The 17,037-nt window shown below is 48.0% G+C and overlaps 1 protein-coding gene across 2 annotated transcripts; it reads right to left on the bottom strand.

Annotated features, from left to right (window-relative positions):
- Positions 1–1,259: 1,259 nt before the first annotated feature.
- Positions 1,260–16,404, bottom strand: TNFAIP3 (TNF alpha induced protein 3). 2 transcript variants are annotated; one of them, XM_040965240.1, is made up of 9 exons: positions 16,209–16,404; positions 12,379–12,688; positions 8,878–9,068; positions 8,107–8,254; positions 7,766–7,936; positions 6,857–7,037; positions 5,270–6,198; positions 4,412–4,593; positions 1,260–3,420 (listed from the first exon to the last, which is right to left on the bottom strand). In XM_040965240.1, the coding sequence occupies exons 2-9, from the start codon at positions 12,671–12,673 to the stop codon at positions 3,133–3,135; spliced, it is 2,385 nt and encodes a 794-aa protein (XP_040821174.1). In that variant the 5' UTR covers positions 12,674–12,688; positions 16,209–16,404; the 3' UTR covers positions 1,260–3,132. The 2 variants fall into 2 exon arrangements, with proteins under 2 accessions (XP_040821174.1, XP_040821175.1); XM_040965241.1 differs by lacking the exon at positions 16,209–16,404 and having other exon boundaries at positions 12,379–14,289.
- Between the last annotated feature and the right edge of the window lie 633 nt (positions 16,405–17,037).

Here is a 17,037-nt window from a genome sequence, read left to right as displayed (position 1 = left end):
TGCCCAGACACCCCGAGTGCTCTCTGCTCTATTTTTATGTGCCATGCTTCTGAATCAGAGAAATTTGCTAAATATAAGCTACTTCCTATTCTAGAAATCCTGATGACTTATGGTCAAATGTTATGTTCATCATGCTGACTGATGAACTGCACTTTTTCAGGTTAGGTTACAGATGGGACAAAAATTGTAAAGAAGGGAAAAGGTCTCCTCTGAACCATTTGTAACTGATCTGAGCACACATTCACATGGCCCATGCCAGAAAGGGTTCAACAACAACAACAACATCAACAAAACACAGTGATCTCTGCTGCTTCTGGCCTCTCTGACCCAGACTCTAATAAGAACATAAGAACAAATTCAATGGCACCCCCAGGAAGCAAATCAGCCACATATCCTATGAGGGACTTTGTGTAAACGAATCAATTGCTCTGACAAACTCATAGCATGGCAAATTAAAAGGCAGTGTAATAAAACAGTCTTAAGAAACATTAATAGTGAAAAAGCATTCACATAGGCCAAATATATACAGGTCGGTCTTTATAACTGACCACCTGCCCTTGTGGTAACTCATTCAATCCCATAAGACCTCAAATACTCCTAAGAGTATGGGCTTTGATCCTTTTTGAGGGTAGTGTCCCCATGACCTTATTATCTCCCAGTAGGTCCTCATATCTTTGAAAAACTGGATTTTAATTACTTTTATGTACTGGAAATGCAGAATGACAAAGAAAGAGAATCTTTCATTCACTGGGCTATTCTCCAAATGCCCAGGTCAAGCAGGACTTGGCAGGCCAAAGCCAGGAGCCAGAATGCCACCTGAGTCTCCCATTTGCCCTTTGGGTGGCAGGGCCCCAGGCATCTGAATCTTCATACTTTGTGTCCCAGGATGCTTCAGCAAGAAGCCGGATCAGAGGCAAAGTCATCAGGACTTGAACTGGCACTCTGATACAGGATGCTTAGCCTACTGTCCCCCACTCCTTCCCCTAGGACCTATCTGTTAAATGTAGTTCCTTACCTTTCAGTACTATGACATTGGAGACTGTGCCTCAGTATATAAACTGTTGAGGGGACTCTACTTCCAAGTCACAGCACAGCCCTATTTCTCATGTAGTTGTATTATTTTTTAGAAGCAACCTTACTGTTCCATGGATGATGACAGTATATGTTGTTCAAAGATACATCAAAGCACAGTTATTTGGAAAGCAGTTTGAATATTTGAATCTTTTTCTTTCAGCAGTCATCAACAGAACACAGCAAAATTAATTCTTAAATAATTTATTCTGCAATATTGACTCTTGTGAAAAGTTACATTTATTTAGGAAAAAATGAAGAAATCCAACAAAGTATAAAGGACAGCTAAATGTGCAAATTTCAAATATTCTCTATAATAAGTATAAATAATTCCACATTTTCACATTACGAAAGAAAATGTTGATAGACACAAAATATTAGTCTACTGACTTTGAAAGGACTAAATAAAAACATTGAGGTTTATTTGACATCTTTAGAAAGAAATTATAAAGAGTCACGTCAGGGAATGGGCATGGCAGATAACACAACGAAAGGCTATGTAGAGTTATAGATAACAGATATTTTGAGGTGATGAGTCTAGACCCCCAAATTGGCAGCCTTTACTACTGGGGGAAACACATGCCCCTACGTTTTTCTTTTCTGGCTAAAATGACAGCAACACAGAGCACAGAGAGCCTGCAGGCTAATGGCAGAAAGATACCTGCTCTTCCCCTGGCTTCTGCCTGGGTTTCTCTGGCCGAAGGCTTGACCCAAGGTCCCTGCTAGGAAGCCCAGGACACTGTGTCAGCACAGCCAATGAAACCACGCCAGAAAGTCACCACTGCCCTGTGAACGCCCTCCCTCTCTCATCCTCACTTCTTGCCTATGTTATCTCCAAGGAGGTAGGATACTCAGAAGCACCTGTCCAGAACAGGGCACCTTCTTATCGAATCACAGCAAGAGGCATGAGAATCTAGTGGATGCACTATGGATACAATTCCTTCTTTCCAAGGGAGGTGGTGAGCAGAGGGGGATGGAAGAGGCTCGTGTCGCCGAGTCCAGAACATGAGCAAAGCAAAACAGTCATCTTAAAGGAGATACTGCAGAGTTTTCTCCAGAGTTCAAAAAACGGCTTCATTTAAATAACCTTAATGTCTGTAATAAAATAAATAAAGTGGACTACACAGACACAACTGGGATACTCCTTTAAAAAAAAAAAGCATACAGAAGCTGTGTACAACAGGTAGTGCCCCAGCAACAACCAGAAAATAGGTTATTATTATTCAGTTTTCCAACTTACACCTCTAGGGCAATGATTCAAAATAATAATAGGCAAAATCCCTCATACATAATATAAGGGTGTATTATTAATGTACACAGTTTGACACACACACAGGTTCAAGCCAACCTTTCCAGCAGACCATGAAAACCAAGAAAGTTCCACATCTTCTCCCTAAAACGTTCTTTGTCAAAGGTGCATATGGTAAAGAGCAGCTTGTTTTCGTTCTATAGGAATGGCATCAGTGTCAGCAGCCCAGTCGCAGTCCTCCCTGGCCTCCTGTCACTAGCTTGCAGAGAAGGAGGGCACGTGGCTGATGGGGATGCCATGAACTCCTGACACATTCCCAGCACAGTCATTTCCCTGAGCTTCTGGAGGAGGACCCTTGCACCCCCGGGGCATCGGCTTCACCCCGGCAGGGCAGGTGCAGGTGGCATGGCTCTCTCTGGATCTCTCGACCCGTCTGCCTGCGTGACCACTCCATTTTCTTGCCTAGGTGATCAGGCAGCCCTGGTGGGCAGCATCCAGTCTTGAAGCACACGGTGCAAGTCCAAAAACGCTCCTAGCCTTCTGCGTGGTGGGATGGGAGGTGAAGCCCCAGCTCCTTTTTGTCTCGGGTATTGCCAATCACCGGACTCTGCTTTGTAGGGACCCCTGGGATTCCCTGGCTTCCAAACCTGAGCACACTGTGGCTAGGACCAAGAGCTTCTCTCTCCTCTCCTGCTCAAAGACACATTTGAGTTCCCTGTCGCAGGCACTGCCCCTCCAATGGGATCTGGAGGTCTGGAGTGTAGCACCATGTTGGCATTGGCAGCGGTGGTGGCTGGCCAGCCCCCTTCTAGTTAGCCATACAACTGCTTGAACTGAAAGCACTCATTGCAGTAACCGTTACACTTGGCATTGCCAAAGTGATCGCAGGCAGGCGCCCGGCAGCGCTGCTTGGGTGGTTCTTCAGGTGCGAGCTCCCCACGGTGGGCACCTGGGCTCACACGCTGGCTGAGGTGCTGGCACTCCATGCAGAGTTCCTCGCTACGGCAAGCCAGGATGTTCTTGCAGGAAGAGCGGGCACACTTGGGCCTGGAGTTGCTCTGCGTGGTGGCGCGCGGCACGTCTCTGCACTGACTGGCTCTCTGGGTGGCACAAAGAGACACAGCTGTGGCTTGCATTTTTTAAGGAGGGTAGGGTGAGAACTCACTGGACGTGGTGTATTCTGCACATGGACAGGGGTCTACCAACAGGTGCAGTCTGAACTAGGTGTTTCCCTTCTAAGTCCAGGGAGGGCAGGGCAAAGGCCTGTACCCTTGGCCCAGCTTTCTTCTGTCCAAAATAAGGAAGAGCTGTACTAATTTAGACATTTCCCCACTGCTCTGCAGTGATCTGCCAGCTTGCTCTGAGGGACCCCAGCTAAGCAGGGACCCCTAGGATGTTCCACGTTTTCACTCTCCATGATAAGGGATTATTTAAGAAGTCAGTCTTTGAGATGTTGGCATCTCTACTGCAGCTGCAACAAGTCTCAAATGACTACCTGACTTTTTGGAAATTTGAAGAAGTTTTATTCATGACTGATTTTTATTTGTTTTCTAAAATAAATGCGAAAGTATTTCCAACCTGGGAAATCACAGAGAAGGTTCCCTGCCCCCCTTGGATCTTCCTACAGGCTTTTTTTTTTTTTTTTAAGTATTACACACATAGAGAGTGACAGACACAGACAGAAATACATTCCATGCACTGGTTCACTGCCAAAATGGTTGCAAGGACTGGGGCCAGGCTGGGCTAATGCCAGGAGATTAAGACTTCCAGCCTGGTCTCCCACATGGGTGGCAAGGGCCTAGGGACTTTGGCCATCCTCTGCTGCTTTCCCAGTGCATTAGCAGGGAGTTGAATTGGAAGTGGAGCAGAACAGTTGAGACATGAACAGGTATTTATATTTGGGATGCCAGCAGCCCAGGAGGTGGCTAAACATGTGGTACTACAATACTGACCCCAGGATTTTCTTAAATAACCCTTATCATGGGGACACAAAACCCGTGGGGAGAACGCCTGCATGTCACAGTCAGGAGGAACTGCTCCAGCAAGGGAGACCTGATGCCTGCTGGGGGAAGACCCATGACCATGGCTCACCAGTTGCTCTTCAGTTCTTTTTGCTTCATGAAATCTCTGAGTCTGGGCTTCGATGAAACACTTCTGACAGTAGCCTTCAAACGTGGTGCTTCCAAGGGTGCCACACTCTCTCCCTAGGCAGGGCATGGTGTTCTGGAACCTGGAGGCTGTGGCGCTGCTTTTCCCCGAGGGTGCCACAAAATCTATAAGAAAGTTCAGGCTGATGAGCACAATGAAGGCGTCACTCCGCGGACACAGAGGTGCCTATGCTAGAGAAATGAAGTGGATTCCAAACACAGAAGAGGGGAGTGCTGCCCAGAATACCACTTCTAGATTCAACAGAAATACTATTACTGAAACAGCCTGCTTTTCTAACTTGCTCAGTTCACACGAGGAGCACTGGCTGGTGACAGTTACAGGACACACAACAGATATGTACCACGCCTCCTTCTTTCAGAAACAGATGGCCAAAACCCCAAGTGTTTCCTTAGCTCAGTGAAGATGCTCCCACTCCCATTGCTACTCTTCGCAACTGCCCGATTTCTGCTGCGAAAAGAAGTCTAGCTGAAATGCTCTTGCGTATGCCAGACACAGAATGATGCTCGGAAAACCAATGCCCTCAACTCCAGCTGCAGGGCACTATTGCCCTTTGCAAATGCGACAGGTGCCTCACAGCTGATCCCATCACACAAGCAGTACCTCCTGCCTTCTGGTGGCTGGCAGAGCCATTCTGCACATCCTGGGCTGCAAGCCGCTGTTAAAAGCAGGCTGGGCTCCGCCTATTGCACCTGATTCCCTGGATGGAGCCCCTGTGCTGCTATAAACCCCCTTGGGGAGGGTGGCTGCTTTTTGGCTTAGGAAACCAATCTCTGCACTCACGTTTGTTCTCTCTGTACTCGATGAAACAGAGCGTGCAAAAGCCCTTATTTTCTGGAGTCCCGAAATACGTGCAGCCGGCTTTTCTGCACTTGCTAGTGCCGGTCCTGTCCGCAGGAGTCCGTGCAGCTGGGGGCAGGCAGCCGGAGGAAGGGTCTTTCCCAGCTCTGCGGCAAGAATGTGGGGAGACACTCTGGATGAGCTGCGAAGGGTCTGACTTGGAGCGCTGGTGACAGGAGGGAGGGATGCTGGTACTGAGGCTGAAGGAGGGCTCTGCTGTAGTCCTTTTGAAGCAAGTACTGCAGATCCCATTAAACGTCCTGGTAACGTCCTGGAGGCAAGCTCGGCACTTACCGGGGTCTAAATGCCTCGGGTCGCCTCCGGCTGAGTGCGCAGCAGTGTTGAGCTGCCGCGCAGTATGGCAACGCTCGCAGAATCCATTGTGCTGCACGTTCAGGGTGAAGGGGCAGCCAGGGCTCCTGCACTTCATAGCTGTGGTCTCGCTGAACAGAAAAAGGCTGGGGGCTGTCGGTGGGGCTGAATGGGGTCCCCCAGCTGACTCCTCGGGGTGCAAGGCCAAGGATTCACAGGTCTCTCGCCGAGAAGTCCCGAGCGCCATGCCCGGGAGCCCCTCTGGGCCGGGCTTGCAATTGAACTGCTGGGGGAGTTTGTTGTGGTTCTTTGCCCGCCTCTCAGAACATTCGTGGCACAAAGGCTGTGTGTTCACAGACATGAAGAAAGGACAGTTGGGCGTTTCACATTTTACATCCATGAGGGAAAGCTGTGGTCTGGAGGGCTCCAAGGGCTTCTGGCCATGCACCTCCCTCCTCCCCTGGTCACTGTTTTCCTGCCATTTCTTGTACTCATGCTGGACAAGTTCAAAGTAATCGTCGACCAGATTGATTTCCTTTGGCAAGTTAGCTTCATCCAACCTGCAGGTGGAAAGGGAAGCGTATGAGATGACATACAGAAGCACACGCCAGAGGTGACTGTTAGATCCACCACCTGGGAAATCGCAGATAATTGCAAGGAAAGGGCTGTGCTCGGGTTGCCTCTCCACCCGAATATGACTTCTCGAGAAGAAATTTCACTTCTACACTTCAACTTTCTAACTTCCCGGCAGTCAAATGCCTTTAGTGAGACAGGACCCAAGCCATTCATTAGGGACTAGTCCACTCCACAGTACAAACCACTGTGGTGGCTTCCTGCCCTCTGCTTCATCATGATTCATTTTAAAACTTGTGTCTAACCTCTCCCAGAGTTCACAGCCATGGGGAACCAAGTGGCAGACATGCCCACGGGCCATTTTACCTTTTAGGACTGCGACTGGCACATCTTTACTTTGAGACACTGACCCTCTTCCGCCCACACTGCAATTTCCTGTGCCGGGCTTAAAGATTTCACATCCATTCCATGTGTACTCTGAGGCTTTCACCTCATTTCCAAGTGGCAAAATCACAGACAATCCCACGAACAAATTCTATCGCCCATTCTGGGTCTGTCCTTGCCAAAATGCCACATATGCAGGTAAAAAAAAAAAAAAAAGAACTCAAAGTTGGCGAAGAGGCACGCTAAGCAGAAACTGCTTACTTGGCAGCATTGATCAGGTGAGTCGTGCCGTGGTCCCAGCCCTGCACTGGGATCTCCATCACCATCAGGTACTCTTTCAAGAGCCTTTCCTTCATGTCGTTTTCAGGATCTGTCAAAAAGTGAACCTTCAAGTCTTCAAATCTTCCTCGCTCTCTGTTAACGAGTGGAACAGCTCGGATTTCTGGGGCATGAGAGGAGGAAAGGAGAAATAGAACATAAGTAAAATATTCCAGACAAGGTCAAGCAATCAATGATGACAGCTTGAGAAAGGACAAAGACTAGAAAAGTATTGTCTCACTGTAGTTAAATCAAAACCAGGAAAATAAAAAGCATGAGATCATAACCAGCTTAAGGCACCCTGCTGCCTGGAAGCTCACCCATTAGACAGCAGCCTGGAGGGAGTGGGTGCCTTGTTTTCCACTCTGCAGAATTACACTGGCCCGAGTCCAAATTCCAGTTCTGTCACTAGCATGTCACTTGAGGCTCAGTAGATTTACCTCTGGGAGTCCCCTCCCCCAACCCCACCCCCCGCACCAAGATGCCTGCCTCTCACAGGGATGTCGTAAAGATGGGATGAAAAAAGTGATGCACTTACAGCTGGGTGTCTGCTATCCAATAATCCAAGACAACGTCAGCCACCCTGCTAGGCATTACATGTGCCTTAATCCATCATTCATGTACCAGTGCTAACAGCAGTAGCACTATGTATGCGTATCTATTTCCTGCTTGCAGTGGATGGACTGACAAGTCAGACCCCAGAGATATGGGAACATCATGATCACTCTATCACATTCCTATTACTAAGAACAATATACCCCAGCAAGCAGCAGAAGACCTAGCCCTAATCTTTCCAAATCTGGAATCTTCCAGAATCTTCCACATCTGGAAACTGGCGCTCAGTTTTCTTACCAGGTCCGCTGTCCTTTAGGGTCACCAGGGGTACAAAGTGTTGGCTGTCGTAGCCGAGCACGATCGGGTATCTGTAGCACTCCTGAGCAGGCCAGTGGAGAGGCAAATAAATCCCGCCCACTTTCAGAGGGGCAAAATTGGAGCCCGATTCCAAGCTTCTCAGCATTTTGTCTGTTTCAAGAAAGAGAAAGAACAGGAAGGCCCTCAGGTGACTTGCAGGAACTCCCACTTGGCACATGGGTTATCACCTCTAACTGTGCTTCTGTGGGTCTTTCCTTGGGGCCGAGACATCGCGGCATTAAGGCACGGAAGCAGGCGGGGGTGGCCGGCACGCAGCTCACCTGAAATGACAATGATGGGCCTTCGGAGGATGTTGCACAGGACGAATATGTGTATTTCTTCCAGTGAGTGGTACTGAAGTCCACCTCGGGCCACTGCTGTGTCTGTCGAGGCCATTTTGATGAGGCTGTCCCACTCATCATCCCAGTTCTAAGAGGAGCAGGGCAGTGGGGAAAAAAAAAAAAAGACTGAGCACATCTGACTTTTCCACGTCACCGTGACCTCACTCTGCAGTTATTCATTTAGGTAACATGGCTTATTTCCCCCTTTCTTGAAATCATTCAAATGATTACCCTTCCTCCCCGTTCTGGTTTTCTTCCTTTACTTTTTTTTTTTTCCACTACAGAGGCAAACTCAAAAGTGGGGGAGGCTAAGACCAGCACCTGCTTTCAAACAACAATAGAAAAATCCCTCCTGGCATATAACACTGAAGCTCATCATCTGGATGTATGTAAAAATTCCACTCCTGTGGCCAAGAATGATAGGCACGTGTCTTTATTTGACTGGCCAGCTCAGAAGAGGATGGAAAGGCAAGGACACTGAGAGACAAAGACCCGCCCCCAAATGAAGAGTCCTGCAGCTGGGACCCTGCCGTCCCCAAGCCCAGCAGTGTCAAAACCCTCCGTCGTTCCTCCAGGAGGTTTCCAGTGCTTTCCACTGAGCAAGCATTGCTAAGCCCGAATCCGCATGACTTCTTTAAATCACCTGTTCTTTGGGGGAGGAGGGACCTGCCCAGGATCCCACCCAAAGCTTTAAGGTAGAATACAGCATACCCGAGTGTCGTAGCAAAGCCCCGTTTCTACAAATTCCTGGGATTTCAGGGACTCCAGTTGCCAGCGGAATTTGAAGTTGCGCGTGTCTGTCTCCTTGAGAGTGCTGAAGAGTGCCTTCCTCAGGACCAAGTCTGTGTCTTGCACACCCCACATGTACTGGCACGCAGCATGCATGAGGCAGTTCCCATCACCTGCAACCAAAGGCGAGGACAGGGAGGCCAAGTTAAGGAATCTGCATGCAAGGTCCAGCAAAGGGTTTCTGGATAAACCAGCCCTACTTGTCAGGGGCCAACTGATAACATTTCCCAGGGCGATGAGCCTTACAGTGGCAATAATTCTCATTCTTCCGCCCCATGAATGATGAGAGGCGAGGGAGATGGAGGGGACGCTGGTCCGCTCCACCTGGCTCTGCTCTCCCTCCTTTAGTCCACCTTGGGGGCAAATTCCTCAAGTTGTATGGGTGTTCTTTTTTGTGAGGGGAGGGTACTACAGTGTCCTCTCCACAGACCCATTCCTCTCCAACAGTGCTGGATGGACTGGCTGAGGTCCTGGTGCAACTGCTCTCCTAGCTTGAAGGCAGAATATAAGCCACAGCAGGCACAAAGCAGGAAGCTGGGTGTCCTGGACTCTGGCGATGACTCAGGGCTAAGTGACTTGGCCATCCCACTTCAGCCTAGGCTTCTGGGAGTTTCCTCTGGGGTGTAAAGAGGGGCTCACCCATGGCCCATCAGAAATTCTTGCCTTAGGAGTGCATTAGGTGACCCTGCTCATGATCAAATGCAAAGTGCTTTTCAAAAGTTCAGCAGTAACTGGGATGTCTATGTGTGATGTTTTTCTAAATTCATTGTTTAGGACAGGCATTTGAAGATAAAGGTCTACTTTTATTCCTCTAACTTATGATTTTTCCAGGTTAAGACACATATTCAATTGACTGCACCTTTTCTCAGCCACCCCTTCACCCTATAACAAACACTTCGAGGGGAATGTTCAATACCAAAAATGTTAACTCCTGAACCTACTGTAAGGAGTGCAAAATGGGTTTTTTTGCTTTTTAATAAACAGAATGAACTGTTTTCTGAGATTACTTACTAGGCCGGGCAATAAAGTTAATTGAAATTTTAAGCAAATTGAAATTATAGTAAAGCTATACTAAAAAACCAAAATCAGCCAAAAACCCAAATAAACATGTCTGCAGCCAGTCAGAACCCCTTCAATTTTACCCACTTAGGAAAGCTCGCTAAGTAAAGAATTCAAACAATGAATACAAGAGATGGCTCAAGCCCTGTGTCTTGGCAAAAGTGTGGCAATGATTGCATTCTGTTGAAATTTCCCCTTTGCAAAATCTAGAGCAAAGATAAGGCTTTTTTTTCTTCTTCTTCTTCATGTGCTTACTTTCAGTTCTTTATTGAGATGCACCAGTATGAAATTCCCTAAGTAACATCTGGAATTCCCCAGTGCTAAGTTATTTGACTAGCAGTTGAGCAACAGCTATTGTACTTTTTGTTCTGGTGTGTAGATATTTAAACTGCCAACTGCACCCTGGACTTTCCAAGGAGGCGTGGCCAGGGTGAGCTGGAATAAGGCTACTCATTATATAAGTGAAATCGCTGCAGCCAATAGACGCTGGAATTGTTCACATGAAGTTTCAATTTTATGCCACCTACTCCCTTCCTCATTCACCACAATCTCATATCCTCAAATGAAAACTTGTGAATCACCCCCTCCCCAAACAGACCACTGACTTTTTGAAGACCTCTCCTATAGGGGGAAGGACTGCAAGGGAAAAAAAAAACATAAGAAAGAAAGAAAAAAAAAGAAAGTAGAGAGAAAGAAAGAAAGAAAGAAAGAAAGAAAGAAAGAAAGAAAGAAAGAAAGAAAGGAAAAGAAAGAGAGAAAGAAAAAGGTTCCAATAAAATCAGAGAAGGAAAGTCATTTCTGTCCTCCCTTAAGTAACTTTCCTTCCTATTTTTGGAATTTCAAGGAATTTTTGGAGAATGTAAAATAAAAGGATTGTGAGCCTTAAAAAAACCCACATTTTCCAGAAAAATATTATCAAAATGCATTTTCTTTGATAGTGATTTTAAGCATAGATCCTTGATGATTTAATTAAAAGATGCTTGCAAACTGAATGTCTACTATGCATTCTTTGATTTAAAACAAGGAAATATAGAAAATGTTAGTTAATCCAGTGAATGATAATAGCATTTTCTCCTTCCCACCTCATTTCTAACTTGGCAGTGTTTGTGTTTCCAACTCACTCTCCCAACGTCATCTCCCCCTTTTTTTTGTAACACAGTGGAAGAGGGTTAAAAACCACAAACTGTCAGGTATATAAGCCCCTTGATGAGGACTTAACATAATTACCTACTCCTATTCATCACTTGATTTAACGCCAAGAACAAAGTAGACAATTGCTATCCCCCATTTTCTTTCTACCTACGCTTCTAAGAGTCTAAGCTTCATAAATATAGGCAAGATGTTCAGGGAATATACAAAAGCCCCTGAATCAAAATGAAGCAAAACACGTCCACCAATCACTCTAGGCGATCCAAGTCAAAAACAGCCGATTAAATTAATTAATGCTCTTATTGTGATCACTGTCAACAAAGATTTTCTGCTCTTGGGTTTATGGTATTGATCAGGACAGTTTAAGACTGCCACTGATTTAAGGACCTAAGATTCCAGCTTCTACTAAATCCTAAAACAATCTACTTATAATAATTCTTATACTAATTGTCTGCATCCCAAAAAAGATGACCTTTATGTCTCATTAAAATAGCAGGCTTAGATGTCTTTGACACATGGATTCCTGCTCAATGGAAATCACTAATAAATAAATAAATAAATAAATAAATAAATAAAGTTTTGACTGGGAAAGAGCACCTGTTGAAGAGGGACTACTGGGAAGAAATTCAGTGGCTAGAAATCCCTCAAAGTTATGCAACAGATGTCTAGAATTCACAATGAAAATCTCAACTGTCTTGTATTTCATATATTGGAGCCAAGGGCAAATAGAAGCTAAGGAAGGATGGGACAAACACAGCCCTTTGGATCCTCAATGACCACTGGCTGGTGAACCCGCAAATGCCACCAATTCATTCAACAAATCTAAAGATACCACAGCATCTGCTGAAAAGAATGAGGAATAGCAATGCACACCACACCTTGCTTTTGAACCTTTAAAAGCCTTTAAATGTTTCCACTACTGACCCCGGGAATAGTATCACTGCAAGAATTAGAAACATAAATCACCCAATGGAGCAGGGCATTTAGAATCGTCCCCCTCCCCGCCTTAATGCACATTGCACTCTAACAATATAGTTGGAAAACATTAAGAAAAACATTGACAGAACAAGTTTGCTTTCAGAGACATTCTGAATCATGGGGGTCTATGGTCCCAAGACACTTAGGTTTGGACTAATGCTACCGAAACTTCAGGAACAAGGAGCAGCCCCCAGGAGCCAATCCCCAGGGAGCAGCAGACTGACAGGACCCACTCACCATTGGTTTTCAGAGCCACCAGTTTGCGGACTTCTCGACACCAGTTAAGCTTCTTCTGGCTTTCCAGTGAAGCCTGGGTATTTCTGTCAATGAGTGCTTTGTGGATGATCTCCCGGAACTGTGGACAAAACTGACAAGTTCTGAACATTTCCAGCGTGTAGCGGTGCATGGTTTTAAAGTGATGAATGATCCCATTGGTAGGCTTAAAAATATCTTCCGGGGTTCTCTCTCTTATCTTCACAGCTTTCCGCATGTTGCTCAAATATAAAGCCTGAGGAAGTAGTTGTTCAGCCATGGTGCTCTACAACACCTGAAGAGGAGGAAGGAAAGAACCCAATCCGTTAGCCTGCCTTTGATGCTGCTCATATAGACCTGTGTGCAGGAAACCCCACTGTTTGATCTCCTCATTACCCTAATCTGTAGGCCCTAGATCTTAGTCACCTCGGATTCCTAGGATACTAGCTGGCCCCAGAGATTAACTCACACTGGACTGTTCTAAATTACATCATGATCGCAGATTAGTCTAAACAAGAGAAGGCAGGCAGGGAGGGGATGCTGAGAAGGAGCAGGGCAGGGGGATAACCCACATTTTCAGTAATATCCTCCAGGGAGCCCAGTCTGTCCATCAGTGATAGGGTCTGCCCCCAAAAACCTGTGTCAACTCCCATCCCACAAGAGCGTCATGACAGGAGCAACCTGGGTGATTCAGGAGCAGAGCAATACACTCAAGGGCAGGAGGCAGACTTGACAAGTCCAAAGCTCCCTCCCTAAGACCACCACCAGGCAACCCTTGCTCCTGGACATGCCTTGTCTTACCTTTACAGCACTACCTCCTTACGCTAGAAGAACAGTACATATTTTATGACAAATCCTGCAATCAATGCTATCACCTCGATTGCTTGATTGGGGCTTCCTCTACAGCCCCAAAGGCAAGTCCTGATGGTGTATTTATGAGTCTTAGGATAATCACCATAGTATGATGAAGCCCAACATTTTGTAACCAAGAAAAAAAAAGTTTCTATACAATAAGAATCTTTGCTATTTTAAGAGCTTTCTTCAGAATCTGGTCATTGAACTTGACAATATCCAAGAGACAGAGGACCAGTAGATTCTATACATGCAGCAATGGACACGGGAGCATAACCATTTTGATGCAGCTGCCTGTGCTCGCTTCGGCAGCACATATAGTAAAATCAATGCAGCTGCCAAGCATCCGTATCCCATCATGTAAGTACCTACACTCACATGCAGGCACTTCCATCCTGCTTTTCAACTAAAATCGCCCAGGAGCATCACCTGGTGGAAGAAATGAAAACACGGATGCAGACAAGGAAGAACAGTTTGAGCTAGGAGGGTACTAGAGCAAATGAAAGAGGACGGAGGGCAAAGCCTGGCATCAATTGCCCATGCCAACAGTGTGCAATGCTCTGAATAATCTTGGGACTGCTCCAGAGCAGTGCTGCGCAGAGAGTCAGCTCTTATCCCTGGCCCTCAGGAAGGACAAATTTCCAGGGGCATGGAGATGATGTCAGAGCATTAAGACTCCCTGGGAAGTTTCCTAAGAGTTGTCAATCCCAGTCCTGAATTGTGTTATTTGCCAGGGCAACAAGTTCTGGGTATCTCTAGGCATCCTTAAAGCCACGGATAAAGTGGTCTGAATTCTTACGCCCACTGGAAGGAGAAAGGGTGAGGGCCAGATGTTGTCAGATGGCAGTCAACATATGGCTGTCATTCTGGATTGGGTTTATTTATCAGATTGCTGAGTGGAATCGCTATCAGGGATTCCTTCCTGCAGGTGGATTTAGGCAAAATCACAGAACACGAAGGGACAGAAATACTAAGCACATGTCTCCTCTAAGGCATAGTGAAGTCTCTTGTACCCACCCCTTTATCCATTTATCCATTTATCCATCCATCTATCCATCCACCTGTCCATCCATCCATCCATCCATCCATCCATCCATCTATCCATCCATCTATCCATCTATCCATCCATCCATCCATCCATCTACCTGTCCATCCATCCACCCATGAAGCCAGCTAACAAGTGCTGCTGGTCACCACTGAAGACTAACACTGTGCTTGAGGCTGGAGCTAAGAATCCAGAGTGAACGTCTTGCCCTCCCTGAATTCCCACAGCTGCCTCAGTCTGCAGCTAAGGCAATAGAGGTATAGGGTCTGTTCAGCCCACACAGCCATTGAGGGATGGCCCTACTTGGAAGCCAGGTCTTCCAACACCTGCCCTGCTCCAGTCCCGCAACAACACACCTGCACCTACAGAGCCTGCCAGCCTTAGATAATACAGACTGGCAGCAGGGAGATTTTTTTTTTAACAAAGCAGGTGGTACCTTGCTCTGCCTTTCTTCTACCTGCCATCTGGACCTCAAGACCATGAAGCCAAGATCTACAAGAGAGCTATTGAAGCAGCTGCAAGACTTGGAAAGCCAGCCTTCCAGAACCAGCGTATGCTCATTCACAGCTTCAGTCTGCACAACCTGCACCTGAAACTCCTTCAGCTCAGCCTTCCATTTCCTCCACCTCTCCACATTGGAGATTATAGAATACAACTACCTGACACATTTAGAATGCCCTTCCATGCCAAAAAAAAAAAAAACCCAAAAAACAAAAAAGGCAATACAATCCTTTCCCTTTAATCTCTACTCCTGTTACCTCACCATCCTATTGAAAACTCATACTATCCTGTCCCTTACCCCCACTTTTTGGCCGGGGTTGCTAGCATCAAGATTCTTCTATTGAACTTATTCACCACTCAGAGTCTTTCCATTCTCATCTTAGTTTTCCAATCCGGGCAGCCACATATATGTGTATTTTTGTCTGCCATGTGGAAATATATGATTTGTCAACAAATCCTTCTTGTGACTGTTGAGAGGCAAAGCTTTCAAAATTTAGAAAGTGTTCAAAGAATCGCAGAAACATCCAGGCAACATGTTTCAGAATCAGAGTGGAGTGCTGGCAGGGCGCTCCACAAGCCGGTGTTTTAGGCTTGGGGTCCCAATGACTGTCATTGGCAAACCCTTCTCCCTGGAGCCACTTGACCAGACTGGCTTTCCAAGGAAAGATGAGAGGCAGCGGGAACTCAAAACAAAGGCAGCTCAAAAAGCGCTAAGCTCCTTCCTTAACTAATACCACTGCTTTCCTGCGAAGCCAGGTGGCAGGATGTGGGACGACCCGGGCTGACAAGACAGTTCGAGTGTGTGGTAGGGAGCCGCACAGCATTGCTTGAGTGGAATCCCTCCTCACACCCTGCCAGGCAAATCAACCAGCCACTTGTCCACGCACGCTTGTCTTTGAACGCTGCCACCGAAGGAAGACACCTTGCATGCCCTGAACCCACCCTCCTCCAGCTCAGCCCTCTTCCAGCGCCTGGGCAAGCTGGCCCCTGGGACATTTCGCCCCGCATTGGCTAGTTCTGCACGGTCTAGGAAGAAGCCGCCGCAGCGCCTGTGCAAAGCCTACGTGGCCAAGTACATGCAGCGTTTGAGTTGAAGCAGGAGCAACAACGAGCAAGCACCCCCCGACCCCCAGAGCAGCGGTCGCCAGGGTCGACCCTCGGTCAGGAGGCTGCAGCTCGAGTTCTCTGCACTACTGGAGAGCAAGAGCTGGCTGTCACCTCCCTGCAGTGCGCACAAAACGAGCCAGGGACCTCCCTCCGGGGTCGCTGCAAAGAACCAAAGAAGCAGGAGAGAGCGGTCCGGCGGGCAGTCGGTGCCTGACGCGATCCCGCAGCCCCGGCCCGCGGGGAGCCCGTGCACCGGCAGCGCGGGGAGCCCGTGCACCGGCAGCGCGGGGAGGCGCGGCGGGTCGTTTACCTGTGCCAGCAGCGCGATCCTGTCCAGGGCTCCGTGTCCGAGCTGCCCAAGGCCGGTCAGCGCAGGCGCGCGCCGCACGAGAGGGTCGAGCCGGGGAGGCGTCCCATGGACGCCTGGGCTCTCACGCTGGCTCACCGGGCCCCGGGGGTGTGATATCTCCTGGCGGCTGTGCTCACCGCTCCGCCCCCGCGCGCTCCCAACTCCCGGAGCTCGGCTGCGAAGGTTGCAGACTGCGCAGTTTCCTTTCGCCCCTTTCAGTTTTAGCGCGACAGCCGGTGGGGGGGGGGGGGATTTCCACAGGGACTTTCCAGTCACGTGACCCCGCCCGCCGGCCCGCCCCGCTCGCAGGTCCGGCCGCGGCCGCCAGGGGGCAGCCCCGCTCTGACACGCGGGCGCCCCGCCCCGCGGGGTGTCCCCGGCGTGAGTCACCTGGGCATTTCGGAAGCGGGGATGCGACGTCACATCCATGTGGAAATCGCGGTGATGGGAACTGGAAATGAAATCGGTTCTTTTTTTTTTTTTTTTTCAGCCGTTTTTCTGCAGAAAATCATCAGCTTGTGGAGAAGGCGAAGGGGGGAAAAAAAAGAGCAAGAAAACCCGAAAAATCACCCTACCCAATCCCGGACCTGCGCTGGGTTTGAAAAGTTTGGCTTGGGCACGTGATGCGCCCCCTAAAGGGAGAGCCCTGAGCTGGAGCCTCTGCAGGGATTTCAAGAAAACGAAGCAGGCACTGCTATTTCCCCTTTTGTGGTACACACACACACACACACACACACACTGGATCCTCTTGGCCAGGGCGGACAGGAGTCCTCGCCATGGCCCTGGACTA

This window comes from Ochotona curzoniae, unplaced genomic scaffold (genome assembly GCF_017591425.1).
Source record: "Ochotona curzoniae isolate NIBS_2020 unplaced genomic scaffold, NIBS_Ocur_1.0 scaffold_3890, whole genome shotgun sequence".
Lineage (NCBI taxonomy): Eukaryota > Metazoa > Chordata > Mammalia > Lagomorpha > Ochotonidae > Ochotona > Ochotona curzoniae.
This window is presented reverse-complemented; position numbering and strand designations above follow the sequence as displayed.